This window comes from Puntigrus tetrazona, chromosome 15 (genome assembly GCF_018831695.1).
Source record: "Puntigrus tetrazona isolate hp1 chromosome 15, ASM1883169v1, whole genome shotgun sequence".
In the NCBI taxonomy this organism is placed as follows: domain Eukaryota; kingdom Metazoa; phylum Chordata; class Actinopteri; order Cypriniformes; family Cyprinidae; genus Puntigrus; species Puntigrus tetrazona.
Genome location: NC_056713.1, coordinates 15,448,216 through 15,473,694, shown reverse-complemented (window position 1 = coordinate 15,473,694; position 25,479 = coordinate 15,448,216). Strand labels below are relative to the sequence as shown.

Here is a 25,479-nt window from a genome sequence, read left to right as displayed (position 1 = left end):
ATCTCGGCTGAATTCGTAGTCTTTCTAAATAGGATAAAGAAAACTGTTGGATGAAACAATTAACTCTAGACTTATGATCAAGCCCCGGAAATAGCACCCTCCTCTGTACATATGTAGTCACATGACACATGGGTGACAGGGCCCTCTCACCAGCTGCCGTCTGGCTGTGGAATTCTTTAGCCAGGGTTTCACGATTTCCACCATTTTCAGAACACTGTTTAAAGCTGACATGATAGTGTGATTACTTACCCCTTACTTCCAGCCAGTGGACCCCAAAATATTCATATAATATTCATACAAAATGTTCATTGTTTAATTAATTAAATACATTTTTTATTACTAGTAGTACAGCACACTAACCAAAATACACAAAAAAACCCCCAACATATTTGTCTTTATTTTTTAGCATATTATTTTGGAACATTTGAGAACCGTTCTTCACCGGTAGAAAATAAATATAATAATATAAATAAATAGGTTAAGTATATTTCTTACCCCTTAATTTGTACAGCATATTGGCAAAATTAAAATAGTTTAGAAAATAAAAAATTATTTAGTAAAAGTTATTTAGTATGTTATTATATGTTACATGTCGTATATTATTTTAGACATTTAAAAACAAAATTTTAGGTAAAAAATAAATAGCCTTTCTTATTTATCTCTTAATTTGTGCAGCACACTGACAAATACAAAATTATACAAAAATTATTACGCTGGTGTCATTTTAATATTTTGAATCTGTATTTTTTTTATATTATTTTAGACGTTTGAGAACAGTCGTCAGGTAAATAAATAGGCTAAATAAATAAATATCAGCTCAGTTAAATTCTCTGAACACCTTATAAGTCTGAATTCGAATGTCAAACCTGTTTTCAATTAACAGCCATTTTTTATTAGAATTCTTTATTTGTGTAATTGCCGTGTGGAACCCGGGAGACTGAAAGACTGGCAGTTGATGACAGCTTTTCATTTATTTAACTGACACAAATGTGTGGTGTTCACATCATGTCTTCAGTTGTCTTGACCGGGAAACAAGTTCCTCGTCTTAATGAAGATGATTAGGGACTGACCGCGGCTCCCTTTGAAACATGACCTTGGCATCAGTCATCTAGAGGCGGATTGTTTACTGTCACCTCGAACACAGCTGAAGATGGTAATCATGTATCAGTCCACAGGTTTTAAATTAAGCTTTGAATAATGTTGAGGTGAGATTAAATATTAGTTAAGATAAAGGCATTATGTTTTAGATCAGCTGGCAAATAATATGGAGACGACACTTAGGTTAAATATTTTAGCTTCATTGTTATATAAGGGAAAATGCACATTTAAGATTGTTGTAATATTTCACGTTTGCTATGAAGTAGCCTAGTGTAGCTCAAAAAACCTTAATAAACGTGGTATAGAAATACATAGCCTACTGGGGTGTGTTGAAACAATAAAAGCAAAGTGTGCATAAATTATGTATAAACTTTGATTCAAAGCAGATAAATAAATAAAATAGGCCACTTTCTTACTTCATTTATTTGACTTCTAAAGCTTTTTTAGCTGATGATGTTACAATTCATTCAACTTTTACAACACTCCCGTTATAGTGATTCTAAAATAATAAAAGAGGAAATTGTTTCAAATAGTTTTATTCAGCTGGCACAGAAAAAAAAATATTATTATTATTTCTACGGCAACGCATAATTTAGCGTCATTCAAAAGAATTAAAATAGAGATCAGATAACTAACACGAGAGGTATGACGCCTCACCCCTTTATTAAGTTACTGTTTGACAGCTGGTACGCATCGCGCATGCGCAGAGCAAACAAGCGAGCGACCTCGAAGACGCCGCTCATCCTTCTGTGTGTGACGGCACCAAATGATGTGAGTTTCGCCGCTACCTTCTCTTACATCTTGTGTTTCTGGACCTTGAATGGCGCTGGTCATCGTACAGCGGTCGCCAACCCCCAGTACAACCTCTAGTCCGTGCGTGTCGGTGAGTTTTTTATCCGTTTCACCAGTTTGGTTCTACTTATTAAATGATTTTCTTTATCCATGTCCGAGCTGTAGCTGCAGCTAGGGTGTTCGCGTGGTCTGCGCATGCGCAAAACGGCACCGAGCTTATCGGTGTTGAACATGCAACTAGCGGCTTTGTTTTTGTTTAAGCTTTCGCAGTTTAATTTCTGAATTTGAATGGTGTTTTAAAATCACCAAAACTTCACTTATGTAAATTCGGCGGGTAATTAAGTGGAAAAAGCGGTCGTTTTTTATAGTTTGGTTAAAGAGTTTTGTTGGCTAGCTGCTAGCTGCTGATTTGCAGTACATATTCAGTGACATCTGGACTTCAAATAGTTGTATTGTGCTGCACTGTCATTCTGTTGCGTCTGATTAATATAGTTAAGTCGATTATTAAACAATAGGGGTTTTCTGAATTAAACCTGAAATACTGTAAAAGTCCACAAAATGCATAGATTTAATGTTACATTCCTAAAACGTCCCACAGATATATCTGGCATACCCACTTCACTGAGTGCTTCAGTTGAGGTTGAAGTTTGTACTTTTTGTACAAACGTGTGGATGCTTTGGCCTGATCCGGTAGCTCAGACTCTATATTTTTCTCATAAACACGGAATCTGATAAAGTAGCCCAGCCCATACCACTTCCTAATTTCTCTGTTATGCCTCGAGGTTTTCTCACAAACCCGCTGTCGCTATATTCGCAAGATTTGTGTTTCAACAAGCTTGTGTCATACCCATGCAGTGTTTGTGTTGTGCAGCTTAACCATGAGTTTCCACATCCTTTGCTTGTGCCTGTTGATGCAGTGTAATGAGCTTTTATGCAGAAATAACTCTTAAGTGAAGCGAGATCAGTAAAGTGCTGAAAAAAAGTGATTGTGACTATAAGCCTATATGTCTGTTAGAGCTATTATTTTGAGATCTGGACAGCACTGTTTAGTTGAATACGTTAGCTGATGTAAAGGGGGAGATGGTGCATGAAAAGTGGGTTAGTTCTGTAAAGCCCATGTCACGTTTTGTCACATCTTATGGTGCGCAATGAGGGATTTTCGGTGTCAGACTCTCCCCATGGCATGAGATTCTGATTTTTTTTAAGCCCTGCAGCCCAGTTCTGTACCGCAAATTGCCCTTCTCAGTTTAGATATGCGATCTAATTCTTTTTTGTTATTATCTTTGTTTAAGATTAGTTGCTTTGCAGATAAATCATACACTACATATACTTCTTATTATAATGGTTATTTGAAGCAGTATAAAATCCAGCAATAAACCCTTAAAATATAAGTTTGCTTCATTATTTTAAATCAAATAATTAGGTGAGTGCTGTCCAGTTATCATCTTAGAAATAAACGATTAACTCTGTGTTATTTTTATATGCCAGACATAATAAAATAATGCTTGGGGAAAAAATCTAATCTTTGCATATGTGTTTTTCATAAGTATCATTTTCATCAAGCTTTTATGGCTCACATGCTATGATATGGTAGAAGAATATAACGCTCATATTTTAGGGGAAAAAACACCTCAGTATTATTCAGAAAGCCAAACTGCACAAACATATTCAAATTGGTTCAGTTGCTGATATATTTATGTGTGTGAAATGTATGAAAATCAGTTGTCACTCCTTATCTCCCAAATATGATGCAGTCTCTGAACCAATAATGAGTCAGATCAGGTTGTAATCATGATTCATATTGGGTATAGGATAAAAATGGTATGGGTCAAGTGCTGTTTTGAAATTACTTTTTGAATAAGTAAAAGAGATTAATTCAAATTATGCTAAGTATAAGTTTCGATAATGTGGTAGTAAGCTGTTTGATCATATTGAAAGTATATTCAAGCTGTCAACTGAAATCTGTGATAAGCTGTGGTAAAACATGGTGTTTTATGGTTTGCTTTGAGTAATAAAATTGAGAAACAAACTGACTCAACAAATTCACCATAAGACAGGCTGACCTAAAATCTTAATGTATATCTGGGTTAGCACCAGGCCATGTAAAGGCTGCAACAAAATAGGAAAATTAGGTTATGTGAGTGAAATGGGCTGCTTTCCCCTCCGTTACCAGCTGCCCATCATGTGACCCCATTGAGGCATCCATGTGAGTCATCTTGTGAGATGCCTCAAGGTTTTCCAGACAAAGTCCTCAGTGAACCTATCCCAGCGGGCCTTATTAGTATGCCAAGCTTGACGTCTGTTGTGATGCTTTGTCCGTATGCAAACTTTACATTGTGTGATTTGGTTTTTGGTTTGCAAATTAGCTAGTTTCTCAAATAAATGAAAAGAGTTACATTGTTGTACATTTTCATATTACTAAAGCAATATACTTCACCGCAGACACCTTGAGTTCATGGCACTGCAGTGCAGCTTATCTGTCTCAGCATATTTTTGTTAGTAGCATATGGTGATTATAGTATGACCTGTGCCTGCTATGTTTTATTTACTATAAGCAGAGTTGTTGAAGCTCTGGGTTGGCTGCCTGATCCCTGAGAAATGTACATTGGGATTGGTATTACTGAGACAGGCAGCATGGATTAAACCTAGGGCCTTTGTGAGCAGAGGAAGTTTGAAGCTTAGCAGTAATCACACATCTACTTGTGAATTGTGTGTGTGTGTGTGTGTGTGTGTGTGTGTGTGTCTGTTTGGCTTAGCTAGGAAATATGAGTGAAAAGGTTTATTTTTGCACTGGAAGATGGGGATGTGTGAGTTGCTTGCACGATAAGCAGGCTTGAATCACTGTTAGTAAGTAGACAAAAGATTCTCTTCCATAATGAGACTGCAGATGGAGAAGGCGTTTTGAATAAACATCCCCCTCTATTTTGTTGGGTAATGAGGTGTTTGTGAAGTGCCTGTGTAGATCTTTAACTATGCTGATTTTATACACAGTTAAGTCCATACAATTTTTTAAATTATTATTATTATTATTATTATTAGTGTTGTCCCTATTATCTATTAATCACATTCAATCATACAAAATAAAAATGATTGTTTACATAAAATATACACAGTACACATACATATATTATGTTGGTATAGCCTATATATGTATAATGTATGTGCACACAGTATATACAGTATATATTTTGAAAACATTTGCATGTGTATATACATTTGTATAGTTAATTCTTATATTTAATTATATAGAAATATATTTAACATAAGGCATTTTCTTTTAAATATATACAGACGTGTTTGTATTTCTATATAGTGTACACAAATATATTATGTAAACAAAACTTATTTTGAAATTAATTGATCGACTGCCTTAATTATATAAGAAATTCTTCTACTTCTATTCAACAAGAATGCATAAGATTTATCAAAAGTGACAGTAAAGAGATATTATAAATGCTACAGAAGGTTTAATAATTAGATTTTTTTTTTTTTACTAAGATATTAACAGATAATTTTGATACATGTTTATTAAGAACAAAATCAGCATATTATAATGATTTAAGAATGATCATGTTAGACTAAAAATTTTAATAATGATTACTGAAAATTCAGGTATTCCATTACAGGAATAAAATTACATTTTGAAATATATAAAAATAAATATTTAAAATTAGTATTCATATTTCAAAATATTGCTGATTTGTTGAATTATTTTATCTAATAATGTAGCATTGGTGAACAGTTGTGTATATAATTTGTTGATAAATAAGCTGTACAATGACATGAAGATGAATGCTGGTTATGATATAATGCTGTATTATTATTATTATTATTATTATTATTATTATGAAAATAATGATTCAAAATCTGTCAAAAAGTAAAGAGGCATATTTAAATGGATAATACAGTTTTGTGTGCAACTTCTGTTGTTTGCTGTCACTTGCTAAATTGCTGCTAAAGTTTAATGGAGAAAAAAATATCGGCCTGTCAGCCTGACAGTGCAGAAAACGGTACTGGCGGGAGTATGGTTACAGTGAGTTGAGTGGGTTGAATTTCATGCTGAATCATCATAATCCAAGTATACTCTAGGTCTGACCACTTTATCTCTTTATTTCTCTGTATCTTTCTGCAGGAGGCAGGCAGTGCTGAAGATGACCGACGCTCTCAGCCCCGGAGGTACCTGCATCCTAGCCTCATGCATCAACATGCTAAAATCCACATATGTCTCTCATATTCACAAACAATTGCCTTGGTTTTTAAGGAAGGCATTCATAATGCTTTTTTTTAATGATTTCTTATGAATTGTGGTATCTCCACCAGGGGGAGTATTCTGAACAGTACATGACTGATTAGCAGAACATGACTTTAATATTCAAACCCTGCCACCTTTTGGCTGTTAATGTTCGTTTCAACTTCAGAATGGGGAAACGCATTGTTTGATTCGCCTGTTTTGGCCAGATATAGAGTAAGTGAAGAAATCGATCTATGATTTCATATGATCACAATCAACATCTTTTACTAAAAAAGAAACCAAATATGTGATGCTAGTTAGGTATTACATAAGTGAAACTAGGAAGACGGTGACGTGTGGCTACCTTGTGTACGTGACACTACAATATTTGCATGAATATCATTTTTCTGCATCTGAGGTCTGTAATATTTGTGTATTTTAGAGTACACACGCATGTAAGTAACATCAGACCTGCTTGTTTTGCATCTGTGTCTTGTTTTGAACTCTTTCATGCTATCACCCTTGTGGTTTATGCTACACTGGACATCAAGTACAAATCTATACATAGATTCCTAGACAAAATCTGATTTCTGCAGAATGGCATCATTCAAAAACCGATGGATTTGCTACTCTGTGCATGTTCATTTATTTAAATGTTTTGGCTTAATTTAATGATACTAATACAATTTTAGTGCTCTGATCTCTACGTTTGGTTATATGTAACTCAATTTCCTCCCAAAATTAGTGCAAGAAATGGGGGGGGGGGCTCATTCAGTCTTATCTGCAATTACTTAATGTTTAGTCTATCTGTGTGCTTTCTTATTATCTGTGTGTTTTAGATAATATTCAATTATGAAGAAATCTGCTATCAGTCCAAAAACAGCAGATTGTACTGTTGCCGTATAAAATATACAGCATATTCAATTGCAAAAGTATATAATTGTACACACAAGTCTACAGCGCGTGGTTGACGGCGCAGGGCTTCCGATAGAAGGGCTGGACAGGGTTCAAGCTCCGATCTAATTTGAATCATAAGAATCTCGGTGGACCGATAACTATTCAAACTTGGTTATGCAACGCTATTTGGCTCGTTGGAGGGGTCTGGGAGGGTCTTACATGACATCAGCCTTTTGTTTGTGTAGTATCCAAGACAAAAACTAGAACCCTCAGGTCAAGCTTACGAGACACCCCAAAACTTGGCGCTCTTAATGCTGTGCCACACATGTCCTCAATTACACGGCATGTTAGGTAATCCTATGACGACTATGATGTCATTTCTTTGCCGTATTCTCATATCTCTGAGGTTCGTGTGTGTTTTCATTTGCCTTTTTCCACTGGCACCCCCGTGCAACAACCTGACCCTGGATTACGTAACATTTGGCCCGTATTAAAAGTATATTTTGCAGTGCGCTTAAGATTTCAAGGGGCGCAGAGGGAATCTGCGGCAGTCTCAGGAGCACAATATAAACTAAATGCTTTTAGTGCTGCCATGTACATTAAAATTCTAAAGTTTTGGGTCTGTGGGATTTTTAATCTGTGATTTAAACTCTTTTATATTTGAATGTATTTTAAGATTTAATTTATTCCAGTGACGGCAAAGCTGAATTTTAAGCATCTAATTTTCAGTGTCACATGATCCTTAAAAATAATTGTTATATACTGATTTACTTCTCTATTCTACATATTAACTACAATTATTAATGTTAAAAACAGTTGTGCTGCTATTTTTTTTTTTTTTTTTTTTTAACAATAGTGAACCTCAACACTAGTTTGTCTGCCACTTGTTATAAATTTACTTCTTGAAAATGGGTACCATATCACTTTTGACTCACAATCACTTGTAAACTACAAAATGTGGTCTATATCTTGTCTGCATTTTAAACTGGAGATTGGAAATAAAGTGGTCAGAGAAGGATGCGTTTAATGAACATGGTTAAAATAAATCGAATGTATTAAAATGTATAGTGAAAGTTGTAGCTGCTAAAGAGATTTTTGAATCTGTGTCTGGATTTTGGTGCATATTAGCCAGACCATCATCATCGACATTTGCATTAATTTTTGTATTATTCTTTATGGGACTATTAAGTCATAGCAGGCCTGCAGTGCATTTATTGTGTGTGTTTTTTTTTTTTTATTGGACTATTCAGTCTGTTGTGCACTGGCCTCATTCCAAGCAGCTCAAATTAGTCTCTGGGCTGGAGAAGGGGGTGGTTAAGAGAGAAAGCAGGAAATACAGGAACCAGGAAACAGAATAGAAAAATAGACCCAGCATATAGAGAGAATTTCATAGAAATTAAGGCCCAGCAGAGTCAAAGCAGTGTGGCCCAACAGGTTCTTCTGGACCGTGTGTGTGTGTGTGTGTAAATGGATTTGGTTTGATGACTGTTTCTCACAGGGCTGGGCAAAGCAAGTTTATTCACGCCTGAGTTTCTCTCATTTCACCTAGATTTCTTACCAGGTCAAGTGTAAATCTGTCAACCAGTAGAGCGATACTGCCACAGTGTTTATAATGTTGGCTATCTGCTGCATAATTTAATGCAGACGGCTGCCTTCAGTTTAGATAGCATTGTTAACAATGTAGTTAAAAATTGGTTTTGACACATTGAGGTGCACCACATGTTCGATGTGAATTGTAGGTCGTTTTTGCTTTGCTAAGGAACTGTTAAAACTTTGTGGATTTAGAATTCATCTGATGTTTAGTCACAGGTTTACATACTTTACAGCTGCTTTGTACCCATTCTTGTCTTAGGACAATTTCGATAAACGTATGATCCACTTCAAATTGACTAAAATGTTAAAAATCATACTAAAATTCATTTTGTATACACACACACACACACACACACACACACCACATGATTGTTTTAGTATGATTTTTCTTTTTAATTTATGTAAATCTTTATATATATATATATATATAATTTTTTTGCATTATAATTATTATTATTTTATTAAATGTAATAAAATATTTTTAGATGATAGTATTAATAATATATTTAATAATTAGCATTTATTTTATAATATATTAATACTCTGTAAGCATATTTTCTGTAAAGTGCTTAAATCACTGGCTTAATTCCAGCAACAACTACTGTGTTGTGAAAAAGACAACTTACGGTTGGCGTAATAAAATGACTCATAACGCAATGCATGATTTTGATCATACCGCCTACAGGATTTCCCATGTTGCTGACCATTTTTTAATGGAGTAGGAATTGGTATCAGGCACATTCCCAGCTCCAAGTATAGGAAACAGCTGGCTCTTAAAAACACTGCGGTCGTGAAATGGGGGGTAATCAAGGGAGCATCCATAATCTTGGAAGCATCAGTGACCTTTTCCAGGACATTGCATGCAAGACACAAGCGTTGCACAACAGGGACTTATAATTTTGTAAACATTACATGACAACAGCAACATCTCAAATTACCAGCCAAGAAAGTCAAATGGGAAAAGTCTGATATAAACACAAAGTAGCTTACACAACCCTGAGTGTGCTAGCAGGCCCGAGGTGTTTTTCTTCAGATGTTACTTGCTGTCAGGAGAGGAAATGCAGCGGAACGTGATGTATTATGACGTAAAGAGATAGGTGTGTTTAAACCATCATGTGACGCCATTAAACGCAGAGAACCTACGTCAGGCATTCACATGTTTGGCAGATGTGTCTTTAATTTAGATTTAAGTGTGTATAGACAAAAAAAACAGTAGACGTGTAGAACACCGAGCTCTTAAGACTTAATGACTTCGAGGAAACGTTGAAGCATCTCAATATTGATTCCTAGCTGTCCGACTTTCTTAATTTGCAGTTGGTCTCTGATGTTTATCTATCAAACCCAGACATCTTGTCTGTACTGCACTGAGGAAAACTAGCCAGATTCCACTCTTAAGCCATCATGCAGATATCTGGATGAAGTTTGTTCGTCTACGTGAGGTTTTTATCGAGACATCTACATTTAAATTGCAGTGGTGTGTGTTTAGCGTATGGCGCACGTTGCTTTAAGTCTCCAACGATGATGAAAAATCTCTTTTGAATCAAACATGACAGTATGACTAACTTCTCGTGCGCAAGAACTGACCCGGATATTTAGATGAGAGATTTACTGTGTTTGTCATGTTGGGCCTTTTTAAACTAGATGGATTTTCCCATTGGTCTGGGTCAGGTCATTGCCTTTGACAGGGACACACAGAAAAAATAGACTGAATCTTGTGATGGGCCAAATATGTGGTTTGCAAAGATCTTTTCCTTCTAACGAATCAGGAAGTAAATGCGATTAATGACGTATTTGAAGAATTTGGTTTCTTACTGCAGTCCTAGACACTCATTTTGATTAATTTTTAAGAACATCTGTGGTCCTTCAATCAAAATAAGAATCTAATCTAGAGTATCTGCTGACGCTTGAGTCCTTATGATATGATTATTTATTTTTTTTTTTTTCTTCAAAGCCTGCTATTCATGCGCCCTTCCCACTTCGTACAACAACAAAGGCATTGTTTAGTTTGTGTGTTCACTTCACATATAAATCAGGCCATAGCCTATATAAACTAGAGAATGAACACTTTCACCTGTGTAAAGCTATATTGTCTCTCTCCAACGTGAGAAGTCTATCGCTCAGGCCTTAATTGACCAAAGCCTTTGATTACAACATTTCTCAAGAGGGTCTTTAAAGTAAGGCTGACTCTCACAAACCTGCAAAGAAACATTCCTGGGTCGTTTCTTTAACTCTCGAAAAGAAATAAAAGGCTGGTTATGTAAAGTATATGTATGCATCTTGGTATTTATGGTTTAAATTTGAAATATGTATATAAATTGCCGGGAGACACTAAAGCATCAATTAGAAATAAATAAATAAAGCTAATAAATAAACCTTTCGCTTTCTGTGTTAAATTTGACCTAGACATGTTTTGTAAGATTTCCCCATAAACATAAGCTCTGTGCCTGTTCAAACCTGGCGTGCTAAATTTATTTATTTTCCCCTGTTCCGACGGTCTTTTTAAAAGCTCAGCTATTCATAGAGCCACTTGACTGGCCGTGGAAAACAACTGTCTGATCTGAAGGATGCACTGAAGTGCACTCCGAGCTCGTGATTTCGCAGCTGAGGTCGTGTTCCCGCTCGTCGCTGTGTCGTTGCGCGGGTGTCGAAAGTGTCGGTCGTCTGCGGATTCCTGCGGCGGACCCTTCGTGAAGCACATGTCAGCAGCTCCTCCTTCCCTCCGTTCAAGCATTAGTGCGCCGCACCGCAGCGCTTACATGCAGTGTGTGTGTGTGAGTGAGTGTGTGTGTGTGATTGTAGCGGCTCGCCGGCTCACGCCAAGGCAAATGCACGTGTAGATATTGTTTTGCGGTTTTATACGTTCTCGTCTGTTGGCGTGTGCCTCTCGCGCGGCCGTGTTTGCCGGGTCTAAAAGAAACGGTGAACTTCTTGGAACTGTTTTGTTTGTTTTTCATTAACGCTATTTTCAGGTCCTTTTAAGGCCCTATGGACGTGTCTTTTTAATTCGATTTTAGCGGACCGGACAAAGCAGTTCTCACCCGAATTATTTATTTTGGATAGCTTTTTTATATTACTCGGGGGATACAAATGGCCGTAGCGGGGTCTGTTTAAGGAGACCCGGCTCTCCGGTCGTCCGTCATGACCCTGGAGAGTGTGGCGATCACGGAGAGCTCCTCTGCCCGGGGATTCTGTTCCTGCTGCGGGGCAAAAATCATGCCGTACTTCTCCGACAACGCCGTCGCTTCTCAAAACCAGATCAACCAGCTGTAAGTAAAGTCACACTAATTCACCGCAGTTACGAGGCTAGTCGTCAAACATTACGCACCCAAGTCTTCATTGGTGCTGTTTGACTTTTATCACCGCTGAGCATCAAATCTCGAACTTTTTCTCACGAATGCAATTGGTTACGGTAATGAAAACACTGCGAAACACTTCTGGAAGCAGAAGTGGATGTTTCTCAAGCCTTTGTGACGTAAATGTGTGTGTTGTGAAAGATGACAGTAGAGAAATGTGATTCATCGACATGTAGACGAGGTTAAATGATGAGTCGTACTATAAAAGCGTGCCACAGCGGTTTACCATAACCATATAAAGTCAGGAATATATTGTGCTGGTGTCTCTAGTACTTTTTTTTTTTTTTTTTTTCAAGAAAACCAACACAAGTAGAGGGGATCTATTATTACGTGTTTCAGTTGTGGTAGATGATACAGTGTGCTTTGTGTTTAGATTTCATATGCAAAATATTGCACAGCGTTTAAAACGTTTATGGCTCAGTAAAAAAAAAAAAAAACCTTGCTGAATAAAAGTATTTCATTGTTTTAATTAAAAGTACCTGACCCCAAAAATTGTGTATAATTTAAATGTCAGTTAAATGTTTAATGAAAATTGCAACTGTCCTTGTTATTTGGTAGCTTCTCGATTTGAAAAATAAATGAACATAGGACTTTTTTTTTTTTTTTTTTTTTTTTTTTTTTTTTTTAATTGTTAATCTTTTAATGTATCAGTATAAAGATGGTCTTTGATGCACAGATAAAATGTAAGTGTTCTCCAAGCTGCTTTCAGGTTCTGATGGATAGCAGTGAGATTCAGGAAGTTGTTTAGGACACATGCAAAAGATGTGACTTGGCAAAATGTAGGCTCATAAAATTTTTCAGGTTATACAGAACTATAGAAACTCAAAAAAAAATTAAAAAATGCAGTACATAACAATTGTTGCCTTTTTAGTATTGATAAAGGTAATTTTGCAGAACTTGGTGAGCTCGGTCAAGTTCTGCAAAATTTTGCCATCCAGCTTTTGCACTATTATCAAAAAAGTGAACTCCATTAAATTTGGGTATGGCGTGGGGATGGTAGACATGACGTGTGTTTCGTTAGAGTGATGTGCAGTATGTAACCGATCAGATCTCTGAAGTAAAATCTTTTTCATGTTTGACGCATTTGACTTTCTACTCAGGACTTTTTTTATCGTTCTGGCAAGACACCAGCATCAATTATGAAAACATGCTGGTGGATCTCACAACAAACCTAACTGTAGTTAACCGAGCTCTTACGTCAGTCATTGCATTCGATTTGAATGCGATTTTCTCTCATGTTTGCATATGTTGTTTGTGTTTGCTTTTTTTTTTTTTTTTTTTTGACACACTTGCATAACAATGTACCATAACACTGTAGTTTCGACCACAGCTTTTGCAAGACCCCAGACACCATGTAACCTGAAAATGAACATTGTGTACTAAATCCATTTGCAGATGGGGAAATGTATAGATGTAGGCCTAAACTCTTACCTTTGTGTTTCAGTGCATAGGGTCACCTATGTCAGTAGTGTTTTCCCCTAGAATCAGTACTGATGTTATTTATATTGTGTTATTAGAAAATACTTCACTACTGGGTGTTCTGTTTTATCTTGCACACAGTAGCTATAAAGAATCAATTTTTTTTTAGGGAACATACATCCACGTTGATAATTTGCTTTGATCTGTCAGTAAGGACAGACGATACCTGATGGGAATTACTGTGTTGATATTTAAGCACATAAAAACCTCAAACACTGCCAAGACAAACAAAGCTAAGATTAGGTCTGTGTTTGTCAGTGAGCTGTAATGATTAACTTGGGAAATTACAGGTGTGATGTACTGGAAGGAAGTTGAGTAGTGTGTTGAAACTTGCAGTCAGGAACAGAATTGCTGTACTTGCCCTGGCTTCAAACACCCAGTGATGTAGAGAAGCTGAACAACTTCCAAGTAAAGTTAAATATGCACTTGATGGGCTTAAGGGTTGGCATTGTTGTGGGAAAGTCTGATATGGATTGTTGAAATATAGGGCGTAATTGGTTTTGTAAATGCTTCCTCCTAACTCTTAAAACTGGTGTTGAAACATCAAAACCCAGCTGAGATATTGCTGAAGATGTCTGAATATTTTTAACGCAATAAAATCCTAAGTCGAATGCTCTTTGAAAGAGAGAACTAGGCTATGTAAACTTTTAACTAACGTTTAAAAAAAAAAAAAAAAAAAAACATCAGAATTTTAAACTATTTACGTCAGTGTTATTTTAGCTTTTTTTTAAATATATAAAATGTTTTAGTACTTGGCAGTTAACTTCCAAAAATTTTTATTTAAAGTTAATTTAATATAAGGGTTTTTTGTTTGTTTGTTTGTTTTTTTTATAGCTTTATTGCAGTTGCCTGGAAATGAGTTTTAGTTTTAAGTTTGAATTTTGATAACAGGATTATAGTGTCAAATAAAATAATTAAAATGCTTATTTATTTAACTGCAGAGAAATTGCCCCTCAGAAAAAGCCACTCTTTTCACCAGCTTGACTTCTATTCTGCCATCCCAGACGTTTTTTTTTTTAATTTTATTTTTTACTCTTCTTGTGAACACTCTTTTTTTCAATAATTATTAATATATTGCTTAAACGTTAAAAAAAATAATCTTTCATGCCAAAATGTAAAAATTCATTTCATAGTTCAAGAAGTGTCTTCTTTTGGCCTCATTCACAGGCATTTCCTCTCTGGATTGACCCTCCACCAGAACCCCCTCCTCTCTTCCTCAGTATAGTCAGTATGACTTCAATTGGTCACCCATGTGCACCAATCAGAAAGCAGGACTGTAAACCAGAATAGAGCGTCGCCATCACGTTTAATTTTAAAAACTAGGCCTAGGTTATACTGTACTATTTGATTTTCTTTATTTGTGTTTTCCAAACTTTCCTCTATCTTCACATCTCTTTTTTATTTTTAAAAAATCTATTTATGTCTCTTTATTTGTGGCAAGAGGCCTAATTTCTATCTCAGAAGGTGACAGAATGCCATCTCCTGCTCTGAATCTCTATCAGGCCTGAACTCATAAGGCCTTCAGCCCGGGCCTATATTTATCCCTTCCCTAGTGGGGTTACTAATATGGCCAGGGACAGGTGGGGGTCAGGCATCTTCAGTTTGTTGCGTGGCTCTCAATGGCCCCTTACATAGTGATGATTGTGTCTGTGCCCTAACAAGTACTGTCCAGTGCTTCATGCCAAAAGATGACCCTCCCACCCTCTTTCATTCTCTCTCTTTAAACTGTGTGTAGATGAATGCAGCCAGGTCATCCATTTCCTCTATCTGACCCATTTGAATTCTCTTCTTGTTTTCTCTTGTGTGTCGGCGTGGATGTGTATGCCCTTACATGTCTGCCTCGGTGAAATGCCAGTGGGTGGAAATTGTATCTTATGGCCCCGTTGCCCTTTCCGCTCCCTGCACTCTGATACTGCGCGACTTGTTCTGCAAAAAACAGCCTAGTGTAGTGTCCCAGGTCGTATTCTTGATGTGTGACCATAATGGAAGTAGACTGCAGTTTGCACTCTGTATACTGGAAATGAATCTGATGTACTTTTTATTAAATATTATACTCCAGCTCAAACCACTTTTAGTATTTTATATGCATTAATTGAGAGAATACGTGGAGTATTTTAACTTTTTTTTGAAAGTTAGTTTGGTGAAAATTAAAATGGTGAAAACGAAAAATATTGGCTTGAATATTTAGATTTATATTTTAACTTAAGATTTATTTGCAAAGAGCCAGACAGGCAATAATCTTTTCTTTCTTTTTTTTTTTTTTTTTTACACTCTGATCAAGCAGTTTGTTTTGCAACAAATTCTCTTTCAGGTGTTGTGTTTGCTTACATGAGACGATATACAGTAGCTACCAACACTGTAAAAGTCCATCAGCATTCATTCACTCTGCCGTTTATTTTTAGGCTTGTAAAATTAGCCACTACCCCAGTCTGCAGCTCATATCCCTTCATGTGCTGATAGATAATGCTCAGAGCTTGAAAGTGCAAAGTGCAGAGCGCGAAGAGAGACTGTACTAGACTGTCACTTTCTGTCTGTCTTGGTTTTTATTCTATTTTTTTCATATCTCTTAGCTATATTAGTTGCAACCAGGATAGAGAATTAACATTTTATCACAACTGCCAATGGCAAGTATGCTTCATGTACTGGCCATGAAACTGTATTTTGCATTTTTATTAAAATATAAACTACTGCTCAAGAGTTTGGTGTCTGTGCTTTTATTTTCTTAAATTTTAATGTTATATTCTATTTTCTGTTGTATTATTTTAAAAGCATTTTTTATCTTTTTTTTTTTTTTTTTTTTTTATTTTTGTCTGTCAAGCTTTTGCTAATGATCATTTAAATGCATTCTTCGCTAATTATTTATTTACAATTAAAATAAGACCCAAAAGTAAGAAATCGGTAAGATTTGACAAAAAGATGAAACCACACTTTTTGTAATAATTTGCTTTTGTAACAATTTTTTTTCCCTAATAAAGTTAAGTTTGCATTTTGTGCTTAAGTGTTAGTTTTGGACCCTGGGTCCAACTTTAAAAGAGAGAGGCAGGAGACAAAAAACTGAGACTAGAGAAGGGAGGAAACAGCTGGGTCAAGGGTGACTAGGATGTGGGAAATGATCTCAGTTGAGCTTGATGTTTTTTTTCTTTGTGTTTTCATTCGGGGTGTGACTGCTCAGGGCTTCGTTCTCTTCTGCAATCCTTCCTCCCCCAAAATTCTGAGACAGAGCTCGTTTCCGCAAAATTACCCAGATTCCTCAGAAGTTACTCCAAGGGTACTTTTCAGAGTCGGACATGGAAAGTCCAGAGCCTGTGGCATGCGATACAGGAGCAGCAGTTTATGGGCGTGACCTCGGGTCACTGTAAGTGTTGAGTTGAAGGTGTTGCTTCGTAATGACAGCTGTTACGGGTCAAACGTCGCCCGATCTTTTACTAAGCTTCTGCCGGGCAGATAAACAACAGTGTCTCCATAGTGACTTCTGGAAACAATCTCTCTTGCACTCAGTGTGAGCCTCTTCACTTCTTTCACAATGTCACTTTGAGATCTGAGATTGTGCCACTTATAGCTTAAATACAAATATGAATTTTGAGTTTTGTTTGCCCTTTGAACCAAATTGGCGTGCTTTTGGTTGTCACTTTGGCTTTCGTATATATATCAAATATTTGTACAATTTAAATCAAAATTTTGACCATTTAACTACCTTTTTTCCATTTTAGTGTCATGTATAGTAATAATCTTTTTTTTATCCCTGTTTTTGTCATCAGTATCAGCGAGAACTTCCTAACTGTCAAAGGTGCTGCCCTCTTCCTCCCGCGGGGAAATGGCTCCTCCCCTTCTTCAGCACCCCGCATTACACAGCGTCGGAACAAACACACAGGTAAGAAAATGTTCTCTTGACGCATACGTTGTGTGTTTCTCCAGCTGTCAAATACAGCTGAATGGAATCTGTATTTGTTGTTTTTAGTTTTAATTTGATCTGTTCCATATGGCTGTACGAAAGACCCAGGAGATGAAGGACATTTTGTCACTGATGAATATTTGTGCATGCATTTGCATTCATGTTGATAGACATACTGCTGTGCCTGCAGATAGATGGCATTGATTTCATTATGAGACCCATTATGAAGAGACATGGAAATGTCAGTCATTATAATACAATGTAATACATTTTATTTATCTTTTCTATTCTTATATTTTGAACCTGAACCACTCAAAATGGCATCTGAGTAATTGAATGGAATAGTTCAACCAAAAAATTAAAATTGTCATCACTTACTAACCTTTGTTGTTCCAAACCTGTATAAGTTACTTTCTTACGTTAACCTAAAAGAAGATCTGCACAGCTGATGGTCACAAATTCTATAATAAGGAAATACCATGGAAGTCAATGGAGACCATCAAATGTTTGTTTTTCAGTGTTCTTTAGAATATTTTCAACGTTCAACATAAGAAAGAAACTTATACAGTTTTGGAATGCTATTAGGCTGAGTAAATAATGACAGCTTTTTTTGGGTGAATTGTCCATTTAACTTTAGCATGTAAATGTCACAGCATTATTATCTGGGAGGTTTATAGTTGTTAATGGTTAATTCGCAGGTGACCTTCAGCAGCATTTGCAGACCATGTTCACCTTGCTGCGCCCAGAGGACACCATCCGCCTGGTAACTACCACCATTTAGACCTTATTAAGCAAAACACAGGCAACAGAATGCTGATGTTGTCTCTATCACAGGCTGTCCGGTTAGAGAGTGCCTACTCTCTGCGTACACGGTACATGGTCATCGTCTCCACAAATGGTAGACAGGACACTGAAGAAAGTGTGGTTCTGGGAATGGACTTTGGCAATTCAGACAGGTCATTATAATGCAGATGCTCTGATACATTTGTTTTGTATTTACTGCTCTAGAAGGTGGTGTAATAATATGTTGTCATGCGTTTCCTGTAGCACTTGCACAGTTGGGCTAGTTTTACCCTTGTGGAGCGATACGCTTATACACTTGGATGGAGACGGGTGAGGCATAACGTGCACGCACAAGCCAAGTTCTGCATTTTTAAACAACTTTTACAAAGTGTTTAGACTGAACATGTTGTATTCCTCTTGTTAGTGGCTTCAGTGTATCCACCGTTAACCGAGTCCATGTCTTCAAACCGGTCTCGGTGCAGGCCATGTGGTGAGTGTCTATAAGCACAGCATTTTATCACATAATTTTTTTATTTATAAAACATAGTGTTGAAGTATTTTCTTTCTTGTACATACTCACAGGTCGGCCTTGCAGTCCCTGCATAAGGTTTGTGAGGTGGCCAGATGTCATAACTACTACCCCGGGAGTCTATTCCTGACCTGGGTCAGTTACTATCAGAGCCGTGTGACCTCCGACCAACACTGCATCAATGAGTGGAACGCCATGCAAGACGTGCAGTCTCACCGTGCAGACTCTCCCGTGCTGTTCACCGACTTGTGAGTAACACACACCAATGCCAGCTATGCTAACTTTTGCTTAGTAACTTTGTGCATTTTTGATCTAATAACTACAGCCTTAGCGAACAAACTTGAAAACCTCTTAATGATTGTGTGGCTCTCACTTTTTTTGCACTGGTCTTGTGTAATATGGGTCAATGTCCTTTTTAGGCAAGGGTATTGTTATTGTGCTTTTCATATTTAGGGCCAGGTTAATGTTTACAAAACTTGAGTTCTCCAATAGTCAATAGTGGTGAATTGCAATGTTTGGTTTGTAAATCAGTCCTTGTTTTTAAAATGTGCATGCAGACACGGTCAAGCGGCTGTCTGATGCAAGCACAAAGTTCAGTCGTATAGGCCAAGCGGGCAAGTTTGCATCAGAGTGGGATGAGGAGGCATGGCGTTCCCTAAATAGATCAACATGTTATTGCCAAATTTATGCGATGAACTCTAACTTCTTAGATGCACAGTGGCCTCATGGTGTAATCCTTCTAAGATGTTGCCTGTACTATGGGGGGGAATTTCCCCACAGTCTGAGGCATTTCCACGTGCATGTGTTTTTAAAATGCATGACTGTGGCCGTTTGCTTTTCATAGCTCCACGCTGAGATAGATTGATTTACGGTCGGAAAAATGGGTGTGACCGATAGGTAGAGTGGTGGATGGATAGAAACAGGTGGCTTGAGCAGGGGAGTGAAAATTGTCGATCTAGTAGACACTTTGTGACCCTGAAACAGGGCAATGAGGTTGAGCCATAGAGGTAATGTTTTCCTCGAGAGGTGAGAGGACTACTCTATTCCTTTTAGACATCCTGTGGAATGGTGCCCATTGAAAGCATTTGAATTAAATTAACTGACACAGCTAAGGTAGTGCAATCATAACTTAATATGGGTGCTTTACATGGATAGGAGTGTGATTGGATTGTAACTCTACACTGTCATTTTTTTCTTGAAAGGTCAATCTGGCATGTGTAAACATGCTTAACTTTCCCACATAGGGGATTTTTGCCACTCGGATTGTCAAACCCATTGCCCTCACACGCACAGCCACCAGCTGAAGGTGTTGACCTACATTAGCAGTGTTTTTTAGGGTACTGGCAGTGATTAAGAAAACAGTTGAATCCCCTGAGAGCCAATCAGTGCTTGTGTTGCCATCAGTGAAGAGACACTTGTCCCGTGGTGAACCCAACACCAGAGGCCTAGGGATGACGCACATTTACCATTTGCACGGACTACAACGAGCTGGGATTTAATTTCAAATGGTTTGCTCTAAACAAACAAAAGCTTTATTTTGAGGTTTTTATGAAGCTGTACTCGAACAATACCACACAGACATACAGAGAACCATACGAGGTGAGACACACCTCACATTGATACCAAACTGGATGATTTATGATTCTGGGTTTTGTGTATGCAGGCCAACTGAGAGAGAGCGCACAGAGAGACTGATTAAGACCCGTTTGAGAGAGATCATGATGCAGAAGGACCTGGAGAACGTCACTTCGAAAGAGGTACAAACACCCATTATGCATTATGCAATTCAACAAAGTAAAATGTTTTAAATGATACCAGGCAATCTTGTAGTTTGCATAAAAAATTAATAACACAGTGGATAATAACTTTGCTCTTCAGATTCGCACGGAGCTAGAGATGCAGATGGTTTGCAACCTGCGCGAGTTCAAGGAGTTCATCGATAATGAGATGATTGTCATACTGGGCCAGATGGACAGCCCCACCAAGATCTTTGACCACGTCTACTTGGTTAGTCTCCCACCCAGTGGTCTAGTCCTCTTCAGTGAGGAGTATAATCTGCTATTGAATATAATACAGGGTTGTCCAGTCCTGCTCCTTGAAGGTCACTAGCCTGCAAAGTTTAGTTAAAACCCCACTGAAACATAACTGAAACTTTAAGGCAGATATGTTGGGGCAAGTTGGAGCTGATCTCTGCAGGACACTGGCCCTCAAGGAGCAATTTTGGAGACCCCAATTTTCAATTTCTGTTTGTTTCTAGGGTTCAGAGTGGAATGCTTCAAATCTTGAGGAGCTCCAAAACAGTGGGTAGGTGACGTTATTCCAGGCATCTCTTTTTAACAAATGCATCCGCTCGGCTGCATGCAGTCATTGGTAATTTTACCACCCCCACTTCCTCAGAGTTCGCTACATCCTGAATGTGACGCGAGAGATTGACAATTTCTTCCCCGGGCTTTTCGAGTACCACAACATCCGAGTGTATGACGAGGAGGCCACAAACCTCTTGGAGTATTGGAATGACACCTACAAGTTCATTTCCAAAGCCAAGTATGTAGAAAGTCAGCTTCTGCTTTTCAATGACATTCCAATCCATCCCACAGAAGTGTGCTTTAATGCAACTCTTGTCATCCAGGAAAGCTGGGGTGAAGTGTCTGGTGCACTGTAAGATGGGGGTGAGCCGTTCTGCTTCCACAGTAATAGCCTATGCTATGAAGGAATACGGCTGGGACCTGGAGAGAGCCTTTGACCATGTGAAGGAAAGACGCTCTGTCACCAAACCAAACCCATCCTTTATGAAGCAGCTTGAGGAATACCAGGGTATCCTGCTAGCCAGGTATGGGCCACACACATAGAGCCTTAGGTCAAAAAATGAAGTTCCTACACACCCTTTCTTTTGAATAAAGAGCCAAAGAATAGACTTACTGACACACATTGACCGTAGGATTTCATGCAATACTTTTTGTCTAAAAAGAAGTTCAGCAGTGAGCAAGGTTGGACAGTTTTTGTTGAGTAAATGCTCTTTTGAATTAATGGCCTCGAGTTTCGTTGCCATTATGATTTAATGCACGTGTATTATGCAGGTCTCTCCACATTCCTTTTGTTGTGCAGCTTTTGCTGTCATACTTGCTTTCGTGTTTGTATTCCCATTCACACACCCTGAACTATTTTGTATGTTTAAAAAATAAGTCACCACCCTCAGTCATTCAGATGACCTTTAATGTTTCCATCACATCAATGAAAGACATTCATCTGACACTCTTGTGTCTCTTTCTTTCTCTTTTGCTTGCTAATGTTTTCAGCAAACAGAGGCATAACAAGCTGTGGCGTTCCCACTCAGACAGTGATCTGTCAGAGGCTCACGAGCCGTTGTGCAAGGCACCTCGCTCTCTGGACCGCTCAGACCCTCACAACAACAACGGTCCTCCGTCCATTCAGCAGATGCTGGGCATTGCGGTAATAGAATCCCTTACCAATCCACAGCCTCCTACAGGCAACACTCGTACTAAATTGGGTGAGTCTAAGATGGCACATGAAGACCCCATTCTTCCACCTCGTCCCAGACAACGAGCGGCCACAGTAGTGCCTGAGCATAATATGGCGAGGAACTCTCGTTTGAACCTCACGGTGAGCGAGCCTGTTGCTCGTCGCCATCCTCCTCCCTGTCTACATGTCCTTTCAACAGAGAAGGGAGAGGGCAACACCACCACTTCAGACCTCGGCGCCCAGTCATCCCACCATGTGCCTGAGCCAAAAACAGACTGTGTTGAGTTGTCCCCAAACACACCTGATCAAAAGGACTCTTATCAAGTGTCACAAACTTTAGAACTGTGCCTGGAAAGCACTGTCAGTAAAGATGAAGAGAATCTGCCTTCTCCAAGCACGCCTGAGGCTGACAGCCCCTCAGGAGCCCCTGTGGCGCCTGGGCTGGACTCCAGTGATGATAACAACAACCCCAACACTGCAGATCTGGGAACAGCAGGAGACTTTGTGGATGCTGGCTTGTCCTGCCTCAGCACAGATAGCATTGACTTCTTCAGTGCCAGAGAGAAATTCCTCTGCCTATCCCAGGATAGTCAGCCTTGCTCGTTTTCTGAAGTGACCTCTGTCTCGCCACCTCAATCCAGATGCACCCCACCCTTGGATGATTCCAGTGAGGAAGCTGATGAGGTAAGAGTTGGCTGTCACATCAGAGATCATTGCACTTCCTGATTTGTCAGACTGAAAGATAATTGATAAAACAAAAATTGGATTGATTAATTTATGGATCTAACAGTGAATGAGCGGGGAAGTATGGGCAAGTGACACCAGTACAACACTGCCTTCTGCTGGTCTAATTTAGAATTGCACTTAATGTGACAAGTTCACCCAAAGATGAAATTTTGTAATTTACTCACCCTTATGTCATTCAAAACCTGACAAAAAAGACTGTGCTTTAGTGTTCCACAGAAATCAGTCAAAATTAGGACTGTTAGTTAAAAAATTAAGTTCTCTGAAACTTTTGACTGTATGGTAAACCAAATTTTGATGGTATGGTGAAAAATATCCATTCTACTGTAGTTTCAGAAGAATGTAAAACACATCTTTTGGGCTTTCTGACAGCTAAAGCCGCAATTCTGAAAAACATGGAGCTCTGTTCATTTCTTGCTTATGTACCATGAAGTACATAAGTTGAATTTGAGACAAAGTGAGGGTGTTTAAATGAAGCCATGATGATTTTAAGGTGAACCATTCCTTTAATGTGCTAACATTTACGTTACTGTGGTAAGCTCTCTTTATTGAGAGTGACATGAAACAATGCAATTACCTCTAGTAATAAATTTTTTTTTATTTCTCCTTCCTAGTGCCACGCCCATTCAGAGACCAAAAGCGATGCTGTGCCCCACCTCCCTCACAATGACAACAGCGTGTGTGTACGTCATATAGTAACTGAACTGGAATCCATATCACGTACCAGCAGTCCGCCACTGGCACGCAACTCACCTCAAACAGCCACACTGGAGGAGGTGGATGAGGAATCTGCTTCGGTTCCTCATTCTCCCACCAACAAGCCCTCAGGATCCGTACGCCGGGCCACTGAGCAATTGGAGCTTATGCTACGTCAAGAGGTTTCTTCCTCTCTGTCTCCTCTTCCTTCCCCGTGTTTGGACTGTCCTGAGCCCCACTCCAGCAAGCCAGAAGACACTGCAGCTCAAAAGGCTCCGGACGGAAAATTAGATGACACCAAAGTGCTTGATGATGAGGATTCTGGAATAATCCCTGATCCTTCCTTCTCCGTGTATCTTGAAGGGAGCGTTTCAGTGGAGGCCGACCAGATCACGTTGAACCCCACTCTTGAGCCAAGCTCTGCTTCTTCCTCTTTGTTGTGGTTAGAAGGTGTGACTGAGCTGGAAACGGACGTGGATGATCCGTTGAGACCCCATGTCCAATTGGCACGTAGCAGTGAGGACTTGCAGAAGATCCAGGAGACTCTCCGAGAGCTCCAAGCATTTTTATATGAGGCTGGAGGACTGGGGTTGTGCACTGGACAAATTGAGGAGAACCAGTTGCCTGAGGACAAGCAGGACTCGATATATGGGGAGCAGCGATTGGAGCCTAAAGCACCTGCGATATGGCAGAGAGCCATGGAAATCGAGGCCCGTATCAGACAGGCAGGACTTACCCCTCCTTCTCTCATGAAACGCTCTGCCTCACTCGCTAAACTTGACAGGCTAGAGCTATCTACTAATGATTTGAGCGACTGGGACTTTCACCCGGCTAGCACAGGATTTCATCAACCCTCCTCTTCCTCTTTATCCACCTTTGACTCTTTGCCGCTGACCCACAGCCATGATGACGCCCATAAAAAGCAGCGCGTTCTACCTCAGAGCCCTTCTGCTCCTGATTGCGCCATTCAGACGGGCAGGACTGAAAGCTCTGCCCACCTCTCACCCTCCTGCCCACAGCAGACTAAAGTGGGTGGAGCCTGTCCCCCTGAACACACCCCCGTCCAGCCCACCGTTTCGGTGTCCTCGCGACAGCAACATGTGAAAACTCACCCCGTTCGTCGTTTCCGCAAAGCGTTGGACAAGAAAAAGACAGTCACTGTTTTGTACAACACCATGTGACCACAAACTTTCACACGTTGGTTTTTGCCAGCGTGAAGGACTATCTCAGACTGCAACCAGTTTGTTTCATTCAGTGAAGTCTAAGCTAAATTGGTATGCTCAAATGTATGCTACTGTAGGTGTGAATGAGGGCATGTGTGAGCGAGTGAATCTACGTCAGTTGTGTTCAGAATCTTTCAGGTAGCAACTCGACTAAAACAAGAGGGTTGTTTCTTAAAACATGCACTTTACTCTCTTGTTTTTCTTTTTATATTGTTTTGTTTTTAGATAGCATTTTTATTTGAATATTTTTTGCACTGTCTTGAACGTTAGAGTTGACTATGTCTGACAGCATGTGGAGTCGTTATTCTGTTTGAAACCAAGGTAAACTCGATGAACCTTTTTTAATCCTGTGCTTTAGCTGTGACTTATAAAATAAAACTGCACTATTTTAATTAATTTTTTCAGTTATTCATTGTGTTGATACATTTAGAATTGGTGGTACAATTGTGGTGGTGATGGTAATTATTATTATTATTATTATTAAGGTACTATTATTAATTTGTTAAAGCTCTCTGTTTAAACATTTAGTGCCACATCGTGGTGAGAAGCAGTGCTGCATTATGATGTAATGTTGTGGTTGTGTTTGGGGATTGCTGTATGTGCAGTACATGCAAACCTTTAAACAATATTGTATCATTCAGCTTTTAAGGTATTTGAAAAGAGGGTTAATGGTTAACCTAGCCAATTAA

General features: G+C 38.6%; 1 protein-coding gene across 2 annotated transcripts; it reads left to right on the top strand.

The window, feature by feature from the left end:
- The first annotated feature begins 1,829 nt into the window (after nucleotides 1-1,829).
- ssh2a (slingshot protein phosphatase 2a) lies at nucleotides 1,830-25,186 on the top strand. Of its 2 annotated transcripts, XM_043258430.1 has the most exons (15): nucleotides 1,830-1,981; nucleotides 6,023-6,066; nucleotides 17,202-17,314; nucleotides 18,034-18,098; nucleotides 18,170-18,291; nucleotides 18,383-18,448; nucleotides 18,543-18,608; nucleotides 18,701-18,895; nucleotides 20,311-20,404; nucleotides 20,526-20,654; nucleotides 20,905-20,951; nucleotides 21,045-21,191; nucleotides 21,277-21,477; nucleotides 21,944-22,811; nucleotides 23,486-25,186. In XM_043258430.1, exons 1-15 carry the CDS (start codon nucleotides 1,919-1,921, stop codon nucleotides 24,746-24,748), a joined length of 3,483 nt encoding a protein of 1,160 aa, XP_043114365.1. In that variant the 5' UTR covers nucleotides 1,830-1,918; the 3' UTR covers nucleotides 24,749-25,186. The 2 variants fall into 2 exon arrangements, with proteins under 2 accessions (XP_043114365.1, XP_043114364.1); XM_043258429.1 differs by lacking the exons at nucleotides 1,830-1,981; nucleotides 6,023-6,066 and adding an exon at nucleotides 11,307-11,877.
- Nucleotides 25,187-25,479: the final 293 nt, after the last annotated feature.